Raw genomic sequence first — 23,056 nt, forward strand, 5'->3', positions numbered from 1 at the left:
CCTCCTCAGCTTTTTTTTCTACATCCCTTTAATCCAAGTTTCCTCTTTTGTGAATTTCATGAATTAATATTTACTGTGTGATAATCTCATCAAATCAGAAAGTTTTTTTTGTCAAACACAATTACCAAATCATATACTTAAAAAGGAAAGACTCCACACACACACACACACACAAACAGACAATCTTGACAACTGTGACTGATGGCTCCATAAATGTGAACTGTAAGGCCACAGTGTCCCCTGCTACTGATACTGAAACCCAAACACAGTAACTTTGATTTTAAATTAATTTTTTAATTATTATTTATTTCACTACAGTCTGGCAGTCTTTAGAAAAGTTACTGAGCAAAAATGATTATAAAAAAGACATTTTATTATACAATAACTGTTGGTAATGTTTGATTCCATGTTAAGTTTCTGCTATGCATCATTAACGGAGACATTTAGTAAACTAAGGCACTGACATCGTCCTTTTACTCGTCTCTCGCTTTTCCTTCAGCCAAAGATTCCACTCTTCTTTGCTGTCAAAGATAAACAAACAAGTTATCACCAACACAGCATCCTCATTTTTATTTGCCTGAATTTTTCTTCTCAGACTGGTTCCTTACGTTTTTCAATAACAGTGTACATGGCTTCCATGCCAGCTTTAATGTGGTCTGTGACGTGACAGTGGAGCAGCCAGGTACCAGGATACTGAGGACGCATCTTTACTGTCTGAAAAGAAAGTAGATAGAAAATCACATGACTCAATAGCTGCACAATTAAAGTTCAATTTCCTAATTCTGTTGGATAAATTGCTTAGACTTTGTGTTTTAAGGTGGTTGTCATGGTTCTGGGTGCTTTTGACCCAGTTTTTTGTGTCTCTTGTGTTTTTATGACTTGTTGTGTGATGGTTTATTATTCTCAGAATAACCTCAGGATTACCACCATGTTTACCGTTGTACATTTAGGCTCCCCTCATGTCTTTGCCCCCTATCTGTGTTTGTGCTTATGTGTGTTGTGTCTTGTTTCTCCTCCTTGTGGTTTATCCATGTTTCCCCGGTCCAACATGTCTCTCGTCTGCCTATTCTTCACTCCTGTGTCATGTTCCCCCAGTTTCCTGTTTTATTGTGTAGGTCTTGTGTTTCCATGTTTCACATATCTGGTTTTGCTTCCCCGTTGCCTTGTCTAATTAGCTTCAGCTGTGTTTCCATCCTGTGTGCCATTTCCTTGTTACCTTGTGTGTATATTTAGTGCATGGTTTGCTCTGTGTCTGCATATCAAACCTGTTTGTCATTCCCAGTGTTTCATCTGCCATGTTCCCTGTTGTTAGGTTCTGTTCCCTGTGTTATTATTTGTAGCTTCACCCGGTTTAGGTTTAGTTTGCTTCTCTCGGTTTCCCTGAGCTTTTGTTTCTTTAGTGGTTCATCAGCCAAAATAAAGGCTCGTTTTCTGTTTAATTATTCCCCTGCATCTGTGTCTGCATTTGGGTCCACACCTCTCATCTTCCACGTGACAGTGGTCAAATTAAAGGAATGCTAATTATATACAAATGTACCATAAATGAAGTTTCACGACTATTTTATGAATGTCTCTCCTGCCACCTGTACTTTTCAAACACTGTGAAAAAATTCAAAAGTTTATTAAATTATTTCTGTAAATCTTACAATTTATTCACAATCACATTTCTTTTCATTTTTATTTCATAATGTTAGAAGACTAAATTTAATGGTAAGGTGCATAATGATTGTGATTTTGAGTTTACATTACTCGTGTAATTGTTTATTTTTTCTTCTTCTTCTTTCAGCTTTGACAGAGTGCATCATCTGCCTTCATCTCATGAACTTCTTCTTTTCCTCCTGCTCTGCAAGTGTCCGAAACATTTCAGTCGTGTCTCTCTAACTTTCACTCATCTCCGCCCACTCCTCCCTGCTTGCACTCTCTTCATAACCTCTCTTCTCTCTTCCTTTGGATGGTTGACCACATGCAATTAAAGTCATCCACCTTCATGCTAGTGTTAAAGTGAATCACACCAGACCTTAACGTCAAAGAGGAAAGACTCAGCTCTTAAAAGAAGCCATTCCTTTGAAATCTCACCTGAAAGGTGGCTGGAAACAGCTCATACACATCAGCACGGTGAGCACCTCCACCCAGCTGCAGAGAAAAGAGCATTTGTGAACTGAGTTTATATACTGTGTGATTGTGTGAGAAGGTATTTTTGAATCATTTCTATATACCTTATATTCCACACTATGGCCATGCCAGTGTGCTGTGTGTATGTCCACTTCATTGCCCATTCCCATTAGGTACCAGTACACCTTATCACCCACCTCCATGTTCAGACCATTCAGGTTAGCATACACATATCCATTGATGGCTGCACACAAACATGCACACATTTTAAGAAATTTATTTTTTTTTATGTGTAGATGAAAAAACAAAAAAGTTCAAAAATCCTTTTGTACGTGTCTGCTTGTCTCACCGTGCATTTTGTTGCTCTCTATAAAGTCTTCCTGATCCTTTAAGTTTGGGCGAGGGTTCCTGATCTGCGCTCTGATGTTTTCATCCAGATACCTGTAGTTTAAGCAGCAGTCATAAATATACAGCCCTTCCTGTTTCAGGCGGCGCTGCAGGAAAATTCAGCTAAGCATCATATCCTGCTGTCCTGGTCCTCAGAGTGGATCTCTGCTTCTGTTTTAGAATTCTGTTTGCGTATTTAGTGTTGGATCGCTGTTTTTATTTGCTCTTTTGTGACTGAGGCTCTGGTTTTTCTTTAATAATGGATTGCATTTATATGGGCACCCAAAGTGCTTTACAATTCCACTATTCATTCACTCTCACATTCACACACTAGTGCAGGAAAACCACAGTTGTAGCCACGGCTGCTCTAGGGCAGACTGACAGAAGCGAGGCTGTCATATCGCGCCATCGGCCCCTCTGGCCAACACCAGTAGGCGGTAAGGTACAGTGTCTTGCTCAGGGACACAACGACCAGGACAGAGAGAGCTGGGGGTTTGAACCGGCAACCTTCCAGTTACAGATGAGCTTCCCAACCACATGAACTATGGTCGCCCCATTACCTTGTGATTTTCTAGGAGTGGATTTCATTCTTTTTGTTTTTTGGGGTTTGGTTCATGAATTTGCAGTTGTAGTCACTGTCCTCCTGAGGACTGTCCTACAAAGTGAGATTAATGGCTTAGTGAGTGTTGAGTTTAAAGTTCTGTTTCATAAAAAATAAATAACTAATAATTACTTATCATACTGATATACTTCTTATGATTACTTATTAACAAACAAACAGAGGCTCAATCGGTGATAAAATAGTTAACTTGAATTAAAATGTTTATTTTACAGCTCTGTGCAGGTTAAAGTTTTTTTTTCTTTAAAGGTTGATGTTTTTTCTGCACAATCAATCTCCATAAATTTGTGATTTATTGTAATGTTATTTTTTTGTTCAGCATTTTATCACCTGATAACATCTCTAGTTATCAGAAGGGGACACTCATGGGAATCGTTTTGTGTGGACTCCTTTGAGAAGTCACATGACTTGTGAAACGCCCCTTTAAATGTGAGTGCATACAGAGCCTGAAGTGGAAATCACTGCTTAACAGGGTAAGCTGATGACCACCATCATAATACTTGTTATCTCTTAGTGGAATTTTAGGTTTTGTCGAGCCAGCTAAGGCAAAAAAAAAAAGGCTGTATTAACCTTTGTTCTGTTGATTCATGTGTCAGTCTTCACGTGTTTCAGTTATGGTGTTCATGTCCCATTCTACTTTTGTAGTTACCTTGCTTTGTGTTTTACTTTGAAGTGTCTTCTCCTGATTGATGTCACCTGTCTCTCATAACTCAGCTGCGTCCATTCCATCTGATTTACCCTCAGTGAGTTTGCAAGCATGTGAATTTAAGGAGGATTATGTAATTTTGAATTGGAATTAAGAAATTGGGTTGGATCCTTTTACTTCAAATTTGTGTCATTTTAGCATGTATTGCCTGCTGAATAGAGAAAGCAGAAGTTTCAAAGGCTACTTACCAACTCTCATTCTCGTCAAAAACCAGGAAAAGCAGTGCAAACTCTTCCACTTCCTTCTTCAGTCCTAAAGTCCTGGAAGACGCAAAGATTTTATCATACTTTATTATGTGGTACTGCATAAACAGAATGTGTGCTGTGCTGTACATCAAGCAGGTGAACATGTAGATACTCACCTGCCCCAACTACGGCGGCAGACGACTAATGGACCAATCAGTCCGCTGTAAAGGTCCTGGAGGGGCAGGGGACAACATGTAAGTCTGTGGGTACTTGTTATTGCCTGTGCTGTGTTTGATCTTGCCTACATCATCGTACCTTTGCAACATCAACAGTAGAGTAGTACGCTGACACAGAGCACTCCTCTTGCTCTGTTGTTGGTCCAGTGTTCTTGTTGACATACCAGTAGTAGGTGTGAATTTCACCTGAGAAACACATTGTAGTTTTTAGTGTTTTGGACACCATTTATACATTAAGAACGTGGCATAATCCATTAGAGAAAAGAAGAGTAGATGGAATATGGTAAATGGACTGGTTCTTATATAGCGCTTTTCTACTCTTCTGAGCACTCAAAGCGCTTTACACAACTTGTGCATTCACCCATTCACACAAGCACATTTCTCTAGGTGCTTTCTAGATAACATTCACACACATTCATACTCCGATGGATGCATCGGAGAGCAATTTGGGGTTAGTATCTTGCCCAAGGATATTTGGCATGCAGACTAGGGGAAGCCAGGAATCGAACCACCAACCTTCCGATCAGTAGATGACCTGCTCTACCACCTGAGCTACAGCCACCCCAGAATACTGTATGCCCTTTCTGTGTTCTCAAAAAAACACATTTATTCTGCTGAAGTCATAAAAAAGTTCCACAGTGACTGAAATTGTTTATTGATTGTGTCCTTTTGTTCCATCCGCTTCTATTATTTCTAGTCATTTCTGTACCTGGTTGGGTTTGGTGGACGCTGGGGTTTTCTGTTTTGACTCCGTGTGCATGAATAGAATATGGTCTGGTTGCCATGTTCTTGAAAACCACCTTAACTTTGTCTCCAACATTAGCGTGAATCATTGGACCTAAAGAGAAGGCAAATGTTTTAAGTACCAACTGGAGCTTAAGATGTTACATCATGTGTTATTTACAATCAGTGGTTTTTACTGCACCAACAATGTATTCTCGTCAGAGCTTCAAAAACTTTATGGCAAAATATGAATTTGTACAGTATGTGTCAGTGGTCTCTTCGATGTACTCACCCATAATGCCGAGGTGCTCCATATCAGCGGTTCTTTCGACCTGTTTGGTAAACTTGTCACTGGTGAACTGTCGGTAGACGACCTTCTTGTAACGAGAGCCTATGAATCCACCCTGCTTGTCCAGAAAGATGGGGGCAGGACTGCAGCGAGAGAGTCACCAACACATTTTGATTTACTAAAACAGCTGCAGTTCCACTATAACAAGTTTTCACTGTTATATAAGAGGCAACCAAAGGCAACTCGATTTGCCAGCATTACTATTTAATTCTTTCTCAGCACTCCTACCACAATCTACGACAGTTTCATATCCTAAAAATAGTATAGTGCTCTGCTATACACAGAATAAACTTTATAATATAATACTGACATCTGTTTGGTTGGTCACTGTTATTTTTGTGTTCCTATTGTAATGTCCAAAAACAGTTTATTACCATAAAAGGCATTAAGAAACTCAGTCTGCATGTTTAGAATAATGAGCATTCTCATGTAACAATGGGACACTTTTTTCCCTAAACTTTACTAAATTTGTTATATTGGTTTCTGTGATGTTTCATAAACTTCATAATGTAAATACATAATGTATACTGTATAAAGGTATACGCACAAGAGTTACATATATGTGCTGCTGGTATACTGTATTTGTTTCTACGGCTGCTCGCAGGCTCGTGCCCTACAGCTGATACCTCTCCATGCCGCGGAACATCTCGACCTCCCAGGTGCGGTTTGGAGCGTAGTCCCAGTCTATTTCCATGGCAGCGATGTAGTAGGTTTTTGAATGTAACATCATCTCACTCTGACGATGAAGTATGCTGCACTTCTCTACCGTGTAGTTGGCCCTCATCCCATTACGGTAATGGTTGACTGTAGCAGACACCACCTCAAACTGACCTAAAACACATACACGCACGCAGATACAGTAACACACAATGTGACTGTTGGATTTACATTGAACACAAATGTGCTCTTTTGACTATATTCTCTGGTTTTGTTGTTTTGTCCAAATGTTGTTGTTTTTTAACACTTAAACCACTTTTTTTTTACCTTCCTAGCTCAGTCTGCAATGCACCAAATCATGACACTTGTCCTTTTTTTGGAATTAGCTCTCAAGTCTTCTCACTCAACACTTCTTGAAGATTTAATGGCCAAGGTCATAGTAAGGGTAATTGTATTTCATGTTTACTTTTCCATTCTGAAATCATTCCCATTTACTGAACTATCCAACAAAACAAATGATGAACAGTCTGCGATGCCTTAAAAATATGTAACATTTCAACAGTACCTTTTTAGCTTTTGTGCACTGAGTCAGTCTAAGAACTGCAACCTACTGTCACAAATCAATGTGTGCATGTTTGTGTGCAGCCATCAATGTGTATGCTAATCTGTCACAAATCAAAGAAATGCACCAGCATAGCTCCCTGACTTAAGCACATTTCCTCAGGGTAATGTCTTTGAGTAAGAAGGCTGTAAATGTAAATTCAGCAATGATTCAGACTTCTGTATCAGAGTGACTCATGCTGATGGATGTTAAGATTCCTAATCATGCTTCGGTAGGAAACCTACTTATATTCATGGCATGATGCACACATAGTAATATGTTACGTTGTAAACTGTTTGCATTTGCTTGGGAAAAGAGAGAACCTCAGTAGAACTGGGGGTTAAATTGCATGAAGGTCATTCGACTGATTTTTAGTTTTAGTCTTGTTTTCCAAATTAATGTAAGACTATTAGCAACAGCCAACTAGACCAACCCAGTGATGTCACATTCTTTACTCGGACAAAACGGCGCTACACATGCTCTAGAAACTGTAACTTCAAGCACTTATTTATTAAACCCAGCTTCACAGACATGGCACTACTCCATGGGATAAATTAACCTTAATACATTTAGTGTTTCATGTCCACTTCAATGGTTCTTACAACCGCTGTCATGGCAACTTCAATTCAGTTTTATTTATATAGCGCCAAATCACAACAACCATCCCCTCAAGGTGCTTTATATTGTAAGGCAGACCCTACAATAATGCGTACAGAGAAAAACCCAACAATCAGATGGCCTCGTATGAGCAAGAACTTTGGCAACAGTGGGAAAGAAAAACTCCCTTTTAACAGGAAGAACGCTCCAGCAGAACCAGGCTCACTGAGGGGCGGCCATCTGCCACAACGCGTTGGGGTGAGAGAAGGAAGACAGACAAACAGTTCTTTAAGGTGACATTAAGGTAAAAGTACAAATTTCTTCTGCACTGTTGTGGAGTTTCCACATCTTTCAAAAAGTATCCAGTGAATCTTTGATTGGACCAGTTCTGGCCCACAGGGTGCATCTTTGACATCACCCATCTAGGTAAATCCATGCGTCTGCTAGGTCAGACCAGCAGATAGTCGGACATTTTTAATTAAGTTTAATCTGTTTTGTTGTGATGCCATTCTGTTTAAAATAAAAGAGAGAATAGTGTCAATCATTTTCAAATGATTAATGTAAGTTTCCTATTGGCAGCTGCTGTAGCTGCCAATAAATCAATTCAACCCATTTACCTCTATATTTCATTTGAACTTGAACTTTGGGCTTTTAATGTTTTTGTATGCATGGGCCACACCTAAAGTGTAACTAAACAGAACAACATAAATAAGGGTTCAAAGCTCCATACCCATGCTGTCCGGCTCCATAGTGACAGTGTGTGAGATGTGAGGGAATACGCTGATGGTGTCCCGTCTGTTCTGCTCATAGATGAAACGGTTGCCCTGGAAGTAAAGACTGATGATGTCTGTCTCTGACCCCAGTCCTGACAGGTGCCATGATACTTTATCGCCCTTACACATGGTCAGCCCTGGGAGATTGTTATACACGAACCCATTGATGGCTAAAAAGAAATACACAGAAATATTACTCACAGAGATTAGGTAAGTTACGGTGAATTGCTGAGCCAGTAAAGGACATTAGTTGATAATAGTAACTGTCCCCAATTTAACTATTACATGGTGACTAAAATGAAACTTCACACTGTACCCACCATGCATTTTGTTGCTCTCGATGAAGCCCTCATCCTCCTTGTTGACAGTGTTGGGAGCAGTAGTGAAAGTCCTAATGTTGTCATCGAGATACCAGCTCAGGTTCTCATCAAATACAGTGGCCATGAGGTGAAACTCTTTATTATAGTTTTTCTGCATGAAAAGAGAGAGAGGTGAAGAGGTGATGTGTCAGATTTTGGTTCATTAATCCAGGAAGGCCACAAAACATTGGGGTTTTTTTTTTCTTTTCTGTGATGTTAGAGTGGGACTGAACACTCAGGTTAGGAAGAGATTTTCCAGCCTGGAGACAGGAGCTGTGGATATTAGATGACTAAAACCAAAAGCACATTTTATTGATCTTAAGGCGATCCACCTCTTGGATGCCACTGTCAGGAATATCAGAATGTCAGGAAGATTCATTCTGTTTGTTATGAGAAACTGCAACATTTTTTCAGTCTAACACAAGACACTTGTTTCAGGCCAGCAGAACAAGTCCTGTTTCATCAATATTTTCTGTATAATTTACTGATAATTCTATTTGAATTTTTTTTTAAAAATTTACATGTCCACTGCACAGCCTGGTGTGAATCATTTTATTCCAAATATATCTACCTTCATAATACCAAATTCAGGAGGATGTAACTTGCTCTGTAACCTGAACCACACAATATGTTGACTTGCTGGGGTTTTTTTTTGACTTTCCTCTCACCTGTACTCCCTTCTTCAGCGATTTAGGTCGACAAATGAGAAGTGGCCCCGCCAGTCCAGAGCTGGTATCTTTAACAGGGTCCACAGCAGAGTAGTACAGATAGGTCAGACAGTCAGCCTCCCCTTCTACGGGTCCAGCACCTACAGGCACCATCCACTCATAGATGTGCACCATCCCAGGTCTGACCAGAGCAGCAGGGGGAGGAGTCACCACCCCTACGCACGCAAATGGAGAATTCTCATTAGCAATAATAACAGCATCAACAAAATGCTAAATGATACCCAACTGCAGACTTCCACTTACTTGGCAGCTTCTTCAGCTCCCGCAGTTTCTTATCTGTATAAGACTCTGAAGAGAGGAAAAGAAGAAGAGTTCAGATGGATGAAACAGATATTAACACTGATAGCATTACTTATGAATGTACATGCATTAACCTTCCAACTCATTGTGATACAGTGTGCCATCCTGTTCCACGCTGTACTGTACACCATGAGGTTGTATTGTGTAAGGCCGACTGGCTTTGTTCTTGAACACCACCCTGATAGTGTCTTTCTCTTCAGCCTTCAACACAGGACCTGGAAACATTAACGTGCAACGTGCATAAGATGCTGTTAGGGTGCAATATAGTTTTTAATAATAACAGCTCATAAAATTAGAGGGATTATCAACATGGTTTAAGACACTAAACCAAATGAGTTTGTTCAAATAGGAGTCATGGCAGTTTTTGGAAATGTTCCACAACTTTGCTGTGCTTTTGAATTGCAATAACTATATTTCTGACAAGCAATTCATTCAAAAAACCTGTAATTAACTGAGGCAGTTATGGTTTTGTTAGCGTTTGTGCGCTTGTGTCATTCTGTCTGCAAACGCAATAGATTGAAAGGTATTGTAACGATGGTTAAATGTTATTTTACAGTGACAGGTTGACACTGTTGTTATTTCTTTAATAACATCAAACTTTCCAAAACCTCTCAAGCTTGAATTACCCAGAATTCCAAGGTGCTGTTCCTCTGGGCTGCGGAGCATCTTTGTCATGAAGGTGTTGTCAGTGTACTCCACATAGCGAACCTTCTTATAGCGGCTTCCAATGCGGTTTCGACCTCGGGTTACAAACGTTTCTGCCGCACTGCTCACACAAAAGCAAAGTTCAAATTAAGAAAGATCTCTACAGACCAGCGGTCCTCTACATTCCTGACAGTTTGTACAGTAACTAACCCATCTGTAGGCACTGTAGGAGCATAGTCCCAAACTTCTTCTTCAGCGGCAATGAAGTACTGTCGCTGCTCTCCATGAGGCCGGGGCTTGTGGACATTGGGGAAACACTTCTTTATCTCAAACAAAGCTTGCATCCCAGCTAGACAAAAGCACAAAAAAAAACAATGCTGAATACATTATTAATCTGTGTGCAGAAATGTATCCTTCCCTGAATTGTAATTCATAATCTCACCCATCAGATGGTCATTGACACTACATGCCAGCAGCCAGTGTCCCGGGTTGTCAGCTACCATTTCAGCTGTGGTGCTCAAAGCAGGAAAAAGACTGATTGTGTCTGTATGATGGTTCATAGTGGTCAGGATCTGACCGTGGAAATGAACTGAATGCATGTCCACCTGTAGATAAATAATAATTAAATAATGTTACACAAGGAGGTGAATGTACTAGAAATCCTTTTTGCAATTCTGAAACTTATAATAATAATAATGAAAGCAATCTGTAACACAGAAAGTAACACATGCTCACATTTTTATTAAACTTGAACCTTATCTGATTAAAGACTATCAGTAGAAAACTTCTGCAACAGTCTCAGCAACGCAAACTTAAATCCTTAAAAAAGCTGAACCTTTGAAAGCACTCGGTTGGAACAACCGCTGTGAGACTGACTGTGTCTCATGGTTTAGTTAGCAACAATTAGGATAATGCCCACAGCCCCTTCTGTCTTTGAAAAACTGTCTCCTGAGAGTTGAAAGTAGGTGGAAGAGAGCCTGGAGAGGTGGCGAGAAGAGGAATGTCAGCAGAAACATGTGTGTTAATGAGAGTGAGGCAGGTGGAAAGGTGAGCATGCAAGGAGTAGAGGGAGGGAAGATGGACAAGTTTAATTAAATACCTTGAGCCAACCATCCAAAACAACAGACAGCACACAAGAAAGGTGAAGAAGAGAGTGTAGACAGGGTGGAGTGTGCTTGGAGATGAGTGTCAGGGTGATTTGTGACAGAAGGATAGCAGCAAGAGTGAAAGGGAAGGTTTCCAAGATAGTAGTGAGACCTGCTGTGATGGATGGTTTGGAGACTGTGGCACTAATGAAAAGACAGGAGGCCAAGCTGGAGGTGTTGAGATTTTTGTTGGGAGTGGCCAGAATGGACCGTATTAGAAATGAGTTCATCAGAAGGACAGCTCAGGTTAAGCTGTTTGGAGGCAAAGTTCAAGAGACAAGATGGAGATATTATGGACATGTGCAGAGGAAGGAAAGGCAGGAGAGAAAGAGGAAGACAACAGAGAAGATTCATGTATAAAGTGAAAGAGGAGGGTCAGTGTGAACAGGGTGAGATAGAGGCAAATGATCCACTTTGGAACCCCCTAAAAGAACCAACCTGTTCTTCTAAATGTTTGTAAACATTACAAATTGAACTAATTGTTTGGATTAAATGCTCAGTTGAATATTTTGAAAATATTCTCTGTAACAGTAATATTAAGAATAGAGATGTGATAATATAACATAGATTACCTCATTGCCTAATGCAAACAAATGCCACTGGATCTTGTTGCCTTGGCACATGCTCAGTCCACGAAGATTACCATACAGCAAACCATTAATACCTGTAATACATAGCGAGGGTAAAATGGTGCAGGGATGCAAATGCAAGCTTGCTGGTGATATGCTAATTGTTAGCATGATATGTTAATTGGGATAAATAAAGTCTTTCTGATTCTGATTCTGATGCTTCCTCTCACCATGCATCTTGTTGCTCTCAATGAAGTCCTCGTCCTCCTTCAGGTTTCTGGCAGGATTTGTGATGTATGTCCTGATGTTTTCATCCAGGTACCAGCTGAAGTTCTCATCTGACACCATGAACAGCAGAGCATACTGGTAGTCTGCTGAACTATCGCCGTGTAAGTCCAGAGTTCCTGCAGAGGAGAGGACATTTAGAAAGACAGGCAGTGCTTTCCAAAACAAAAGAAAATGGGGATGAAAAATAGATATAAATATAAAAATAAACAAGTTTTTAAAAACTGTCTATTGTGTTCTATTATGAATCTATAATGTAAACATAGTTACATAATGTTAACAAGAGAAAAAGGTAGAATGTTTGGCTCTGAAAGACACTGGACTATAAATAAAATATATTAAAGTTGTACTTAAGTAAATTTAGTGGAGTAAATGTACCTCTCTTACAGACGATGAGGGGCCCTATCAGCCCTGAGTTGATGTCTTTTGGCGGGCGGACGTGGGAATGGTAGAATCTGGTCATGCAGTTGCTGTCATGTGATGTTGGGCTGTGGGATTCTGCGAGGGTCCACTCATAGGTCACTGTTTGACCAGGAGCTACCGAATCATCTCGCTTCAGCTCTGGACCCGTGCCATCAGGATAGAGGGCTCCTGAGGAGTGAACCCACAAACACAGTCACATATTGCATGTGTTAACCTTTCTTCTCCACTCTAGTAGTACATCCGTTTGCGCATTTCTCACCCTCGTTGCCTTTAGTATAGTTCAGACCATGTGGGTGGGCGCTGTAAGGTCTGGACGCTGTGTTCTTCAGGTGGACAATCAGTGTGTCACCCTCCTCAGCCATCAACAGAGGTCCGAGGTAACCCAGCCATTCCGCCTTTGTCAACTCCGTCCTGTAGGTGGCGTCGCTGTACTGCTTATAAACAGCCTTCTTGTAGGTTGAGCCGATACGCTGCGGACCGCTCTTTAAAAAGACGGAGGCTTCTCTGTTGAGGGATTCAGGCAGAGATGCATGAGAGTGGTTTTGTGTATGTGTCCTTATGTAAGTTAAAACACGTAAAGCTTCTAGAGAGACTGAGTGTCTCTAACACTTTTTTTTTCCACAAATGACATCATGGGTCAGATTTACTAAAAGGTTGAGGTCCCAATGGCAAAAACGCGCAGCGTCTTTCTTCCTGAAATAGCACAGCAAATGAGATAAGAGAGGGGAAGCTGGAAAAGAATCTATATGTTTGATATATGCTTATGCTTTGATATATATGAATAAAATAAAATATATGATGTAACCGGCAGGTTGAGACTGGAGCGCGATTTATCCAAGAGAAAGGCTGCACTTTGGCGAAACCTTCCCAAATACACCGAAATCTGTAATAAGATATATGATGTGTAGAAGAACATAAAACATAAAACACAGCTGAGTGCTAATGATGATACTGTTACTAAGTGCTCAACTGCGTAACTGTGCGCATCGAGTAACGAGACCGTTCTCACTCCCACAGCGTAACGTACCAACGTGTCGGGAATGAGAACGCGTAACACCGTTACGCGCGCTGTGTGAGGCTGTGCGTAGAGATGCATATGAAAAGCCTGCTATGTAGGCTATTGCAAGATGTAGACATTAATCCAACACACTTATACATTCCCCGACAGACATTTCAATATGTGATATAACAGCGGTGACATAGAGAAGTAAAGAAAGACAGAAAAAAATACAGAGTGACTGTCGAGGAAAGGCATGCAGAGACCTTGTATTGGGTAAAAATGTCAGACTTCAAACTTATCTGCTCACTATAAAAAGTAACTTGGCTACCAGTAAAACAACGGATACATCTCTTTTGTATACGTGTGAAGTTCAGATCAGCTCGATTCTCATCATTTCGTAACAAGCCCAGTAGGTTTTCATAGAGGAGCACAACTGAGATTCTGCTACAGGAATAAGAAAGGGTTACAGGACAGAATAAAAATTTTCACACTGCTCTAACAGCTCCGAGCCTTCCTCTCGCGCCAAACGAGTAACACTTAATGAATCAAGTTTGCATGATTCGTTTAAATATTAAATAAAGAAAAACTCCTACAAATACACGTGCAAAAGGCCAGCTGCAAAAGCACCGGGCAAAGTTTACGCTCCACCTCAATAATAAATAATAAGTATTTTTTTATCACCAAAAACTGATTTTATGCTGATAAGTCTGGTCCTGTGACTACAAGATGAAGCACGTGTACGAACACTGTGATGGTACACGTGTAAATAACCAATAACCCATGACAGTGATTCAGCATGAGCAACACCAGGATACCAAATTATCCAAGAAGTACATTTATAAATATATAGTTGCCATTTTTTCATCACAGTGTCTTCATATTAACTTATATATTTGTCATATGCAGTGCAATACGTTCAGTAGGCTATAACGGTGCTCTTATATTAGTATCTGCAGCCCATAAGTGATCATATCATTCCTGTTTGTCAATTGCTGTTGAAGCAAATATTAACATGTCGTGTTGGGGAGGGGGGGGGGGTAATTGTACCCATTTTGATTCTTTATTTCATATTGATTTATGACTCTGTGATAAAATGGAAAATGTATCGTGCGCACTTACTCATCGTCCTGGATTGAGCGGTTTTGGATGATGTTCATCCCAGTTGGAGCATAGTTCCACGACACCTCCTCTATCTTTAGAAAGTACTCTCGTCTCATCCCAGAAACACATGTTACCACACAAAACAACAGCAAAACAGCCCTTAAATCCAGCCTCAGCATTTTTGTCCAAAATAAAAGCTGACAGTGGTGATGATGATAATGATGACTCTTAGTTTTATTTGAATTATTATTAATACTCTCGCAGAACTTGAAGATAAAGACCCACGGCGCAGAGAATCAAAAGTCTTGGATGTTTGTCAACCAGTGTGTCTCAGCGACGTTTAAAGCTCTGTGTCTTTATACTGCGTCAGATGACTCGAAGGCTGAGGTCAGCCAAGCAGGACAGAGAGGTCACTGACCATCAGACTGCCAGGTGTTCGATCAGCAGGCGAGACTTGCATAAGAACACAAACAGTTTTGTTCTCGTAAATCCAAACACCAAGAGATTAGGCTTAACCTTCATCATTTGCTCCCCTGTAGAGTTTCGCTACAGCTCAAAATAAAGTTTTTAAAAATCAACATCGTTCGTTTAAGAATCTAAAGATTCTTATCTGTGTTATCAGTGTTTTTCTGTTCAGCAAAAAAAAATCCAGCGGCGTTATATTTGGCCAATTACGTAAAAGTGGACTTTTGAGTAAATGTTTGATTTTAAATGCAAGAGGTTAAATGTTGAAAACGACCTTGTGTCACAACCAGATTCATTTCACTGAGCCAATAAAAATGTCTCTGTGTTTGGATTCATTACTTGTGCGTTTACTTTGCTAAAAGTCAGTTTATGATAATTAATTAATACTATTCCTAATTTATCTTGGTGTAAAGGTTCTCGGAACAAGGAGAAAACGGTCGCTGTGCACACAGTTTAGGGAGGGGACACTGCTAAAAAATGAGCACCAATTTGCATGGCTCTCAGGGTTAAAGGCAACAATTACTCAATCTGATAAATATCAGTATCAGTCAACTCTGGAAACTGTAGTACTCAGTACTCACTAGTATTGATTACAACACACAACAGGAGCTGCACACAAAAAAATCCATATTTTGACCTCAAAGACATGATTGCATTTGCGTCTGGGATATTTCCCCTCTACAGAAGCAACAGTTTGATTTTTTGTTTTGTTTTTGTTTGTAAAATAATAAAACTCTGGATGCATACATATAAAACAGAAATTGTTCGTTTTTATTCAAGGCAGCACAAACAAACCATACATTATAAAAATATGCCACTAAAATATATATGTGTGTGTGTGTGTGTATATATATATATATAATGTTTGTTAACACTGGACTAGCATCTGAGAAACATTAAAACAACAATTTACAACAAAGTATACTGAAAATTAAAATAGATGCAAAAACATACACGCACGCACACACACTCATGCACAAAAAGAAAATCGGCTTGTGTTGCATGTGTGATCCAACACACTGCAAGTCCTGGGACCACAAAAATAAAACTAGACATAAAGGGCACATCACTGTGCTTCATTTTAGCCAAGACGGCACATTCAAAGACTAAAATCATGGCAACACGCACTGTTTCTTGCAAAAACACCATTAACCAGGGAAAGGAAATACCCAAAAGAAGGTAATGTTCACATTATCAAACAATATCAGGCAGTTGATTTGATACTGATTGCTCTGTTATTAACGTAGTTCTCTTCAGGCCTTAAAAATGTTAACACAGCTGTGTAGCATACAACATAAAATAACAGTGAAGAAACTGAGCACGCCTGTGCACCACGTTTGACAGACTTTACTTCAGCAAACCTAATACTCCCATCCTCTCTTACTATCTGTACATGTTGGCTTGCTATGCCTGCTTTTAAAGTAAGTTACAATGTCCTACTTATGGAATAAAAAAAAGTCATACAGAGCTACATTGTTGCAGACACATATCTTGGCACCACTGGTGACTTTGACTGAACTTGAAAATAAACTTGATTACAAATCTAACCTGGCTGACTGGAGATGTGGTGCTGTAATCAAACACACACACGCACACACACGTTGCAGTGAGGTTATGTGTGGAGACTTCCTTTTGTGCTTGTGTCCATTACTGTAATGTACATGTACGCTATGGTTGTATCTGCATGCATCTGTGCAGGTGAATCTAAGCATTAAGACTGTACTCCTGCTTGTAGCAGCAGGGCCGGCAGACAGCGTTGACTAGGCCATTTCCCAGCTGTAGGAGACAGATGATGAACTCCAGCACTGCCAGGCCCAGTAAGACACACAGCAGAGTGATGTTCCACTCTATGATGTTAACCGGCTGAAGGCACCGTGTCCACGTTTCTGGCTGCAGAAGATACCTGGGACAGAGAGTAAGTGAGATTATCAAAGAGCAAGTCACAAACTGGTGAAGGCATAACTGATCCAGAAAATTAGAGCAAGTGCTGTTGCGCTACATTCTCTCCAGAAAGGCAGCAAAGACTCAAATGCAGAAATCACCCCAACCTGATCATGGCAGATGGCTGCCCCTCCCTGAGCCTGGTTCTGCCTGACTTTTTCCTTCCTACTGTTGCGTATTTTTCTTAGGTGCCGTATCTTCCGCACTATAAGGCACACTTAAAATCCTTTAATTTAATTCTAGTTTTCACCTAAACACAATATACCATGTTCTGACTGAAATTTAAACGACCAGTGAGCAGCAGGCTATAGTATGGAGTGACATATCAGTGTCCAATGTAGGGGTTTATGTGCAAGTAAACCATCAACACTAACACAAATACAAGAAAACTGCCTCTGAATAGCTGTCCATTATGGATGACAGGGTTAAGCACTTTAAGGAGACTATTGTTGTGATTTGGTGCTACATAAATAAAACTGAAGCGAACTGATAGATGGAGCAGACAAAATGTGATGAGTTGATTCAAAGTGTTAAATTAAAAGCTTTCCTACTCTAATTTTAAAGATGAGGCCTTAAGGGAGGACAGTGCAAGTGAGGGAGGTCACTTGTAGACTGAAGAATCATAATAAACTAGCAAAAGCTTTAAGAGTGGTCAACTCAACAATCTGGTGCTTTTTTTAGAATAAATGAATGCACAAATCATTTCAGCCTGAAAGGCCACAGACAATAACTAAAGTGTATGTTACAATTATTGACAACATTATTTATACTCCAGAAAAACATAAACTTTGCAACATCTAACCAATATCTTAATATATAGAAATATAGGGTTTACAGCCATGTGCAATCCGCTGGTTATAGAGCAAATATGCCAGACTATACCAGTAAATGGCTATACTCTCTGCTCAGCTTCAGCTAAATGCTGCAAAACTAATCGAACAGCACAAATGCACAGTGCAAATTTTCTCAAGATAATCAAACAGGATATTCTTCAACGGTCAAGTTAACTGATCTCATCCCAGCATGCTTTTCAGTTAATGGAGAAAAACGTGAAGGCAGAGACCCACAACTGAAGGTGACTGATCTTCTGTATTTTAATTACCTGATAATACATAGTAATAATGCGTAAATAATAATGCATGTGATATAATCTCTTTTCACAGTTTCTGTGTAAAAGCATGCTTTTAATAATCGTTCTTTTATTAATCTGTGTTGCAGCATTATAAGTTAGAGTTACAACTTTTTCAGCTGTACTAGAAAGCTCAGTAAAAATACAGTTGGTTTTCTGTTTGTTTTGTTTTTATACAGGTATTTATATTAAAAATTACCTTTGTATTCAAAATACTGATAATCTTTCAGAAGACGTAAGAGAGCTGAAATAATAAACTGAATACGAAAGTGAAAAGCACGAAAGACTGCACAAGTCATTTCAAAATCTTACCTGAATTCTTACTTTATGACATTTTATAGACAACATTAACTGATAACGAAACGATTGTTACACAACAGCGCACAAAACACGCACCTATGCAGGCATCTACATCTTCATACACAAAGCGCTAGGATGTATCCTTACCTGCCCTTTTGGTCTGCAAAGGGGTACGACCATCCATACGAGGTGAAGCATTGGGGGCCCTGCAGGAGTGCATACCCTGATACGATGAAACAGTAGGCAGACCCCACCAGACCGACCACAGCTGCCAACACTGACCCACACATCTACAGAGGAACAGCAGCACACAAAGGGATTTTTAAACACGTGCTTTCGTGTTTTTGTGCAGCTTTATTTCTGTCTGAATGAAAGCTGCTTCACTTATGCATTTCATAAATGAGATACGGAGGCAGCTGCTACACACACACACACACACACACACACACACACACACACACACACACACACACACACACACACACACACACGTAGCTGCAGCTGTGCCTGTGGCCTGAAGGGTGTGAGCCAAGCTTACTTTGTTGAGTGTTACCTAACAATGGGGGCCTTGTTGAGTTATCATAGCTGGCTTAGAATTAGCATTCAGTTCATAAGGACACAGTGTTTGGCAGCTTAAAAACTTTACCCTTGTAATCAAACAAGTAGTGAGGAAAAAAAAGGGAAAACATTTAGATGTAAGAAAATGAAAATGGCAGCCGGCAGTTTGGAAATAACAGCCTGCATGTTGTGAACACAATTTTCTGTGCAGCACAGCGTCTCCTTTGTAGATTTTTAAGCATTATTTACACCTTAACATGTTTCTTACCATTAAACTCTCATTCCAGCAGCAACTACATTTCCCCAGCGTGGTGAAGGCAACAGCTGGAACCAGCATCTAAAAGTACAGAAAGTATTTGTTATTTGTTTTACTGATCATTAATAGCACCCAATGACAGCAATCTTTGCATTTTTTAGGAGCTGCCAGAGTAATTCAGTGCTCTGTACCAGCATCTCTACTGCCACCTACTGTTGATCACCGCTTACAACTTAAATCCTGTGTTTCATTCATACAGCATATACCACAACGTTTTCTCAAAGAGCTTTGCAATCTAGCCAACATGAGGCACACTCTATCCTCAAATGTCATGTTGCCGCACTAAATACTGTACAAATGTCACCTAACAACGAATCACATATATTCAACACAATCAGCGTGAAGCTGTAATGTTCATTCAGCTGTAAGTTTTTTAATGGGACTAAGTCTTAAAACTGTTTTTGGCTTCATGTAGGTGGTGAAAAATGTGATTATTCTCCCTGAGATCCAAATTCAAAGTGACTTTAATGATACATATTGTACACTATTTGACTCTGGTCCAAAACAAAATGGCCAACCTCCACATGAATAAGCCTGCTTTCTCTTCAATGCCCTAACAGAGAGAAACAGTTTGCTCTAGTTGGAGTTAATTAATAGTGCACATCAAACATAACTTTATGACAGACCCTTCTGCGTCCCAATGGTACGAGTAATTTGAGATGGGCAAACATGAGCACAGGCCATATAAAGTGCAGTGTGAACTGCGGCAGCTGCCACATAGTGTACTTGTGTGTCCAACTCAAGAACTAAAGGCAATCCAACATCTGTTTGTTTCAGGAATTGACTTTTTATCTTCTTCATCCCTTATTTTCTGTCCTCCTCTTCCCTGTGTCGGTATCTTTTGCTCTCCTACTACATCGTAAAAGAGGAAAGGCGGTTCCCTTGGTTTAACACATTAACGTATGAACAGAAACAAAGAGAGGGATCAGAGTGTTGTTCCACATCCTGGACATCCCTCTTAAAGCCCCATCCTATAACAGAGGCAGCAGGGGAGGCTGACGACAAGCAGCGGTGGGAGGTGCACAGTGAGAAAGGAAGAGAAGGAAAAAGGAAGCCAGAAGAGCAAGGGAGAGGAAGGGAGTAACCCAAAAATAGATTATGCCCTGATTGGTTCGGTTTGCTCTTTGACTCTCAGCATTTGGTCATTTCCACAGAGAAAGATAAAGCCCAGAGAGGGAAAGACTAACACAAACTCAAACTAAAAATCATTCCTTTCTCAGACAAAGAGGCCCAAGATGGATTTTAGTCAGACTGCCCTTTATAAGTATTTTATCAGGCTTGTTTAAAAGTAATTACACTGAGAACCTTTTAGCAGTTAAAGACGTGACATATTACAGAGAAAGAGCAGGAAAGTGAGAATTTACAGTGTAAGTCAGTATGGTTTTCAGGCTTCTTTCCTTTATCCTATGCAGGATTTAAAGGTTTAAAGTTCTCTCTCTCATAACTTCACAGACCTTCATACCACCAGCTATCAATGCCGCCGTACAGACTCACTCAGAAAGGTTTTTTTTTTAAAAAAAAGGTTCAAAACCTGCCATAAGTGGTGCCTGCTTTTGAAAGCTTGAACATTTCAATTAAGACCAAACTGAAAAATCAGAAACATAGGCAAGGGCGATAGTGGAATGCACAACATCCAGTCTTTATCATGTTGTTCTTCACAAAGTCTTGATGCTACAACTTGTTCAAACCCTGAGCACTTTCACAGACACTCTGAGCATATTTTTTTTTACTCAAAATGTGCACGTGCTCTGCTGATTAACACACTTGGTCTTGTCTGGGGGGGTGGGGGGGGGATTACAGTCTCTCCTCTGTTCCTCCACAAAACCAAATTAAAAGAACAGCTCCTTTCTGCTCAGTCTGAGCATAAACCCATCAGATCAGCGGCATGCAGAGCAGACGGATTAACTGTGGATGCACACAAAACTCCATTGTTCTCACTGAGCAACTGCAAACACTCTGTCTGAAAGGTGCTGATGGGAAAACGACCAGAATTTAACAAACTTTTGACGTAAAATCAAAACTCAACCAAAATGCTCTCAACTACAACTAAACTAATTTAGTAGAAGTTAAAAGCAAGTTGAAAGCATAAATGAGTATTGACTAGTATCAACTTATCAACAAAAGCGAGGCTTTCTTACACATAGTGGCACTGCCACTGACTACATGTGCCAGCACCTGCTACACTTACTGCTGAATGAGGGAGGCAGGAAGGTGACATAAGCATCCAGAAATTGTAATCGCGCTTTTAAAGGATTTCATCTGCTAACTGGGTAGTGTTTCAGAGTCACATGGTCACGGGTGAGAGAATGCTTCTTACACACGGCAGTGAAAATGACTCATGATAAACAATGGCTGGCTACAAATGAAAAGGAAATCTCACTACACTGAGAATCACTGAATTTCACCCTTTCACCTCATCTAAAGGAGATAGATACACCACTGGCATCTGTCCCAAATCACATTGCTGCCACATATTTTAAATTTTCCACAGTACGAAAAAAAATGCTTATTATATAGCATCCAAGCTGAACTTTTAGTAAAAGGACATTGAACTCTATACCATGTGATGTCACGTTTTCAGTAACAGCTCATCAAATGGAACACAAATAAACCTTCAGACGCACAAGCTTCTAGTTTCTTCTTCTTCTCCACTACAGCTGCCAACCGTTCAAACAGCAAAAAATGAAAAAACAATATATTTAATAATAATTTAATAATATATTTTCTCTTCACTACTCCACTGTGTTTATTCTCCATGTAATACAAAGTATTAAATAAATGAATCTTTGAGCACAGTCACCATCATGACCGGAAGTTAAAAACAGATTCAACCTCCAGATATCTGATGATCCAATCAGACTTAAACCCTAAACTATAATGTTACAAATTAAAAATGACAGAAGATGATCAAAGAGGGTTTTTTGTTTTTATTTTTGTACTCACCAACAGCCCCCCACCTCCTAGGCCACCAAAGTACCAGATGTAGCTGGCCAGGCGGTCCTGCTTAATGTAGGTGATTTCTCCCATGGGAAACAGCAGCAGCAGGTTTGCCACAATACAGCAAAGGGCCAGAGGCAACAGAGCCAGGCCCAAAGACCTGGCAAAACCCACCGAACAACACATCGCTCACCCCCCAGAAAATCCACGCTCACAACCACAGGGTGGAGAGGAGAGAGCTAGAATGGGCTGAGGAAGGCAGAGACCGAGTGAAAGAGGGGAGGGAAGGGTCCGAGCAGCTGGGGAGGCAGGAAACGAAAATAAGTGACAAGACCCTGGTGTTTGTGTGTGTGTGTGTGTGTGTGCTTGTGCGTGTGTGTAACTGCTAGTGTGTTAGATTTTCCTTCCTTTGCTGAGAAGGTTCTGCCATGACACGTGTATGAGGAAGTACACACTCACAGGAAGCTGGAGGGTGACCCAATAGAACTCTGGCACAAATATAATGAAGAAACCCACAAATGTGTGTGTGTGTGTGTGTGTGTGTTTCCCACAGCCTCTTAGATAGCAGGGTCTTTTAGAGCACTCTTATACTTACACAGCAAGGAGCCACTTTCCCTCACAGTGACTTAATCATAAGAGCAGATCCATAATCTGGGATAGTCTATAATATTTGGCTGTAGCTCAGGAGGTAGAGCAGGTCACCTACTGATCGGAAGGTTGGAGGTTCGATCCCAGGCTCCTCCAGTCTGCATGTCAAGTATCCTAGGGCAAGATACTAACACCAAGTTGCTCTCCGATGCGTCCATCGGAGTATGAATGTGTGTGAATGTAGTTAGATAGCACTAAGTATAGATAAAGTGCTTGTGAGAATGGGTGTGACTGGGTGAATGTGGCGTGTTGTATAGAGCGC

The 23,056-nt window shown here is 40.3% G+C and overlaps 2 protein-coding genes across 2 annotated transcripts; both read right to left on the reverse strand.

Annotated features, from left to right (window-relative positions):
• Positions 1 to 287: 287 nt before the first annotated feature.
• Positions 288 to 14,848, reverse strand: cp (ceruloplasmin). Its single transcript, XM_085137809.1, has 24 exons — positions 14,519 to 14,848; positions 12,659 to 12,903; positions 12,355 to 12,567; positions 11,922 to 12,095; positions 11,695 to 11,786; positions 10,420 to 10,582; positions 10,188 to 10,326; positions 9,959 to 10,098; positions 9,407 to 9,547; positions 9,276 to 9,320; positions 8,973 to 9,187; positions 8,266 to 8,416; positions 7,903 to 8,115; positions 5,944 to 6,148; positions 5,261 to 5,400; positions 4,955 to 5,083; positions 4,325 to 4,431; positions 4,186 to 4,241; positions 4,013 to 4,084; positions 2,462 to 2,553; positions 2,217 to 2,356; positions 2,077 to 2,133; positions 609 to 714; positions 288 to 521 (listed from the first exon to the last, which is right to left on the reverse strand). The coding sequence occupies exons 1-24, from the start codon at positions 14,677 to 14,679 to the stop codon at positions 496 to 498; spliced, it is 3,222 nt and encodes a 1,073-aa protein (XP_084993935.1). The 5' UTR covers positions 14,680 to 14,848; the 3' UTR covers positions 288 to 495.
• Positions 14,849 to 15,715: 867 nt separating this feature from the next.
• tm4sf1 (transmembrane 4 L six family member 1) lies at positions 15,716 to 22,773 on the reverse strand. The gene is made up of 4 exons (XM_085137818.1): positions 22,153 to 22,773; positions 19,162 to 19,230; positions 18,483 to 18,625; positions 15,716 to 16,868 (listed from the first exon to the last, which is right to left on the reverse strand). Exons 1-4 carry the CDS (start codon positions 22,330 to 22,332, stop codon positions 16,670 to 16,672), a joined length of 591 nt encoding a protein of 196 aa, XP_084993944.1. The 5' UTR covers positions 22,333 to 22,773; the 3' UTR covers positions 15,716 to 16,669.
• Positions 22,774 to 23,056: the final 283 nt, after the last annotated feature.

The sequence above is a fragment of the Neolamprologus multifasciatus genome, chromosome 17 (genome assembly GCF_963576455.1).
Source record: "Neolamprologus multifasciatus chromosome 17, fNeoMul1.2, whole genome shotgun sequence".
In the NCBI taxonomy this organism is placed as follows: Eukaryota; Metazoa; Chordata; class Actinopteri; order Cichliformes; family Cichlidae; genus Neolamprologus; species Neolamprologus multifasciatus.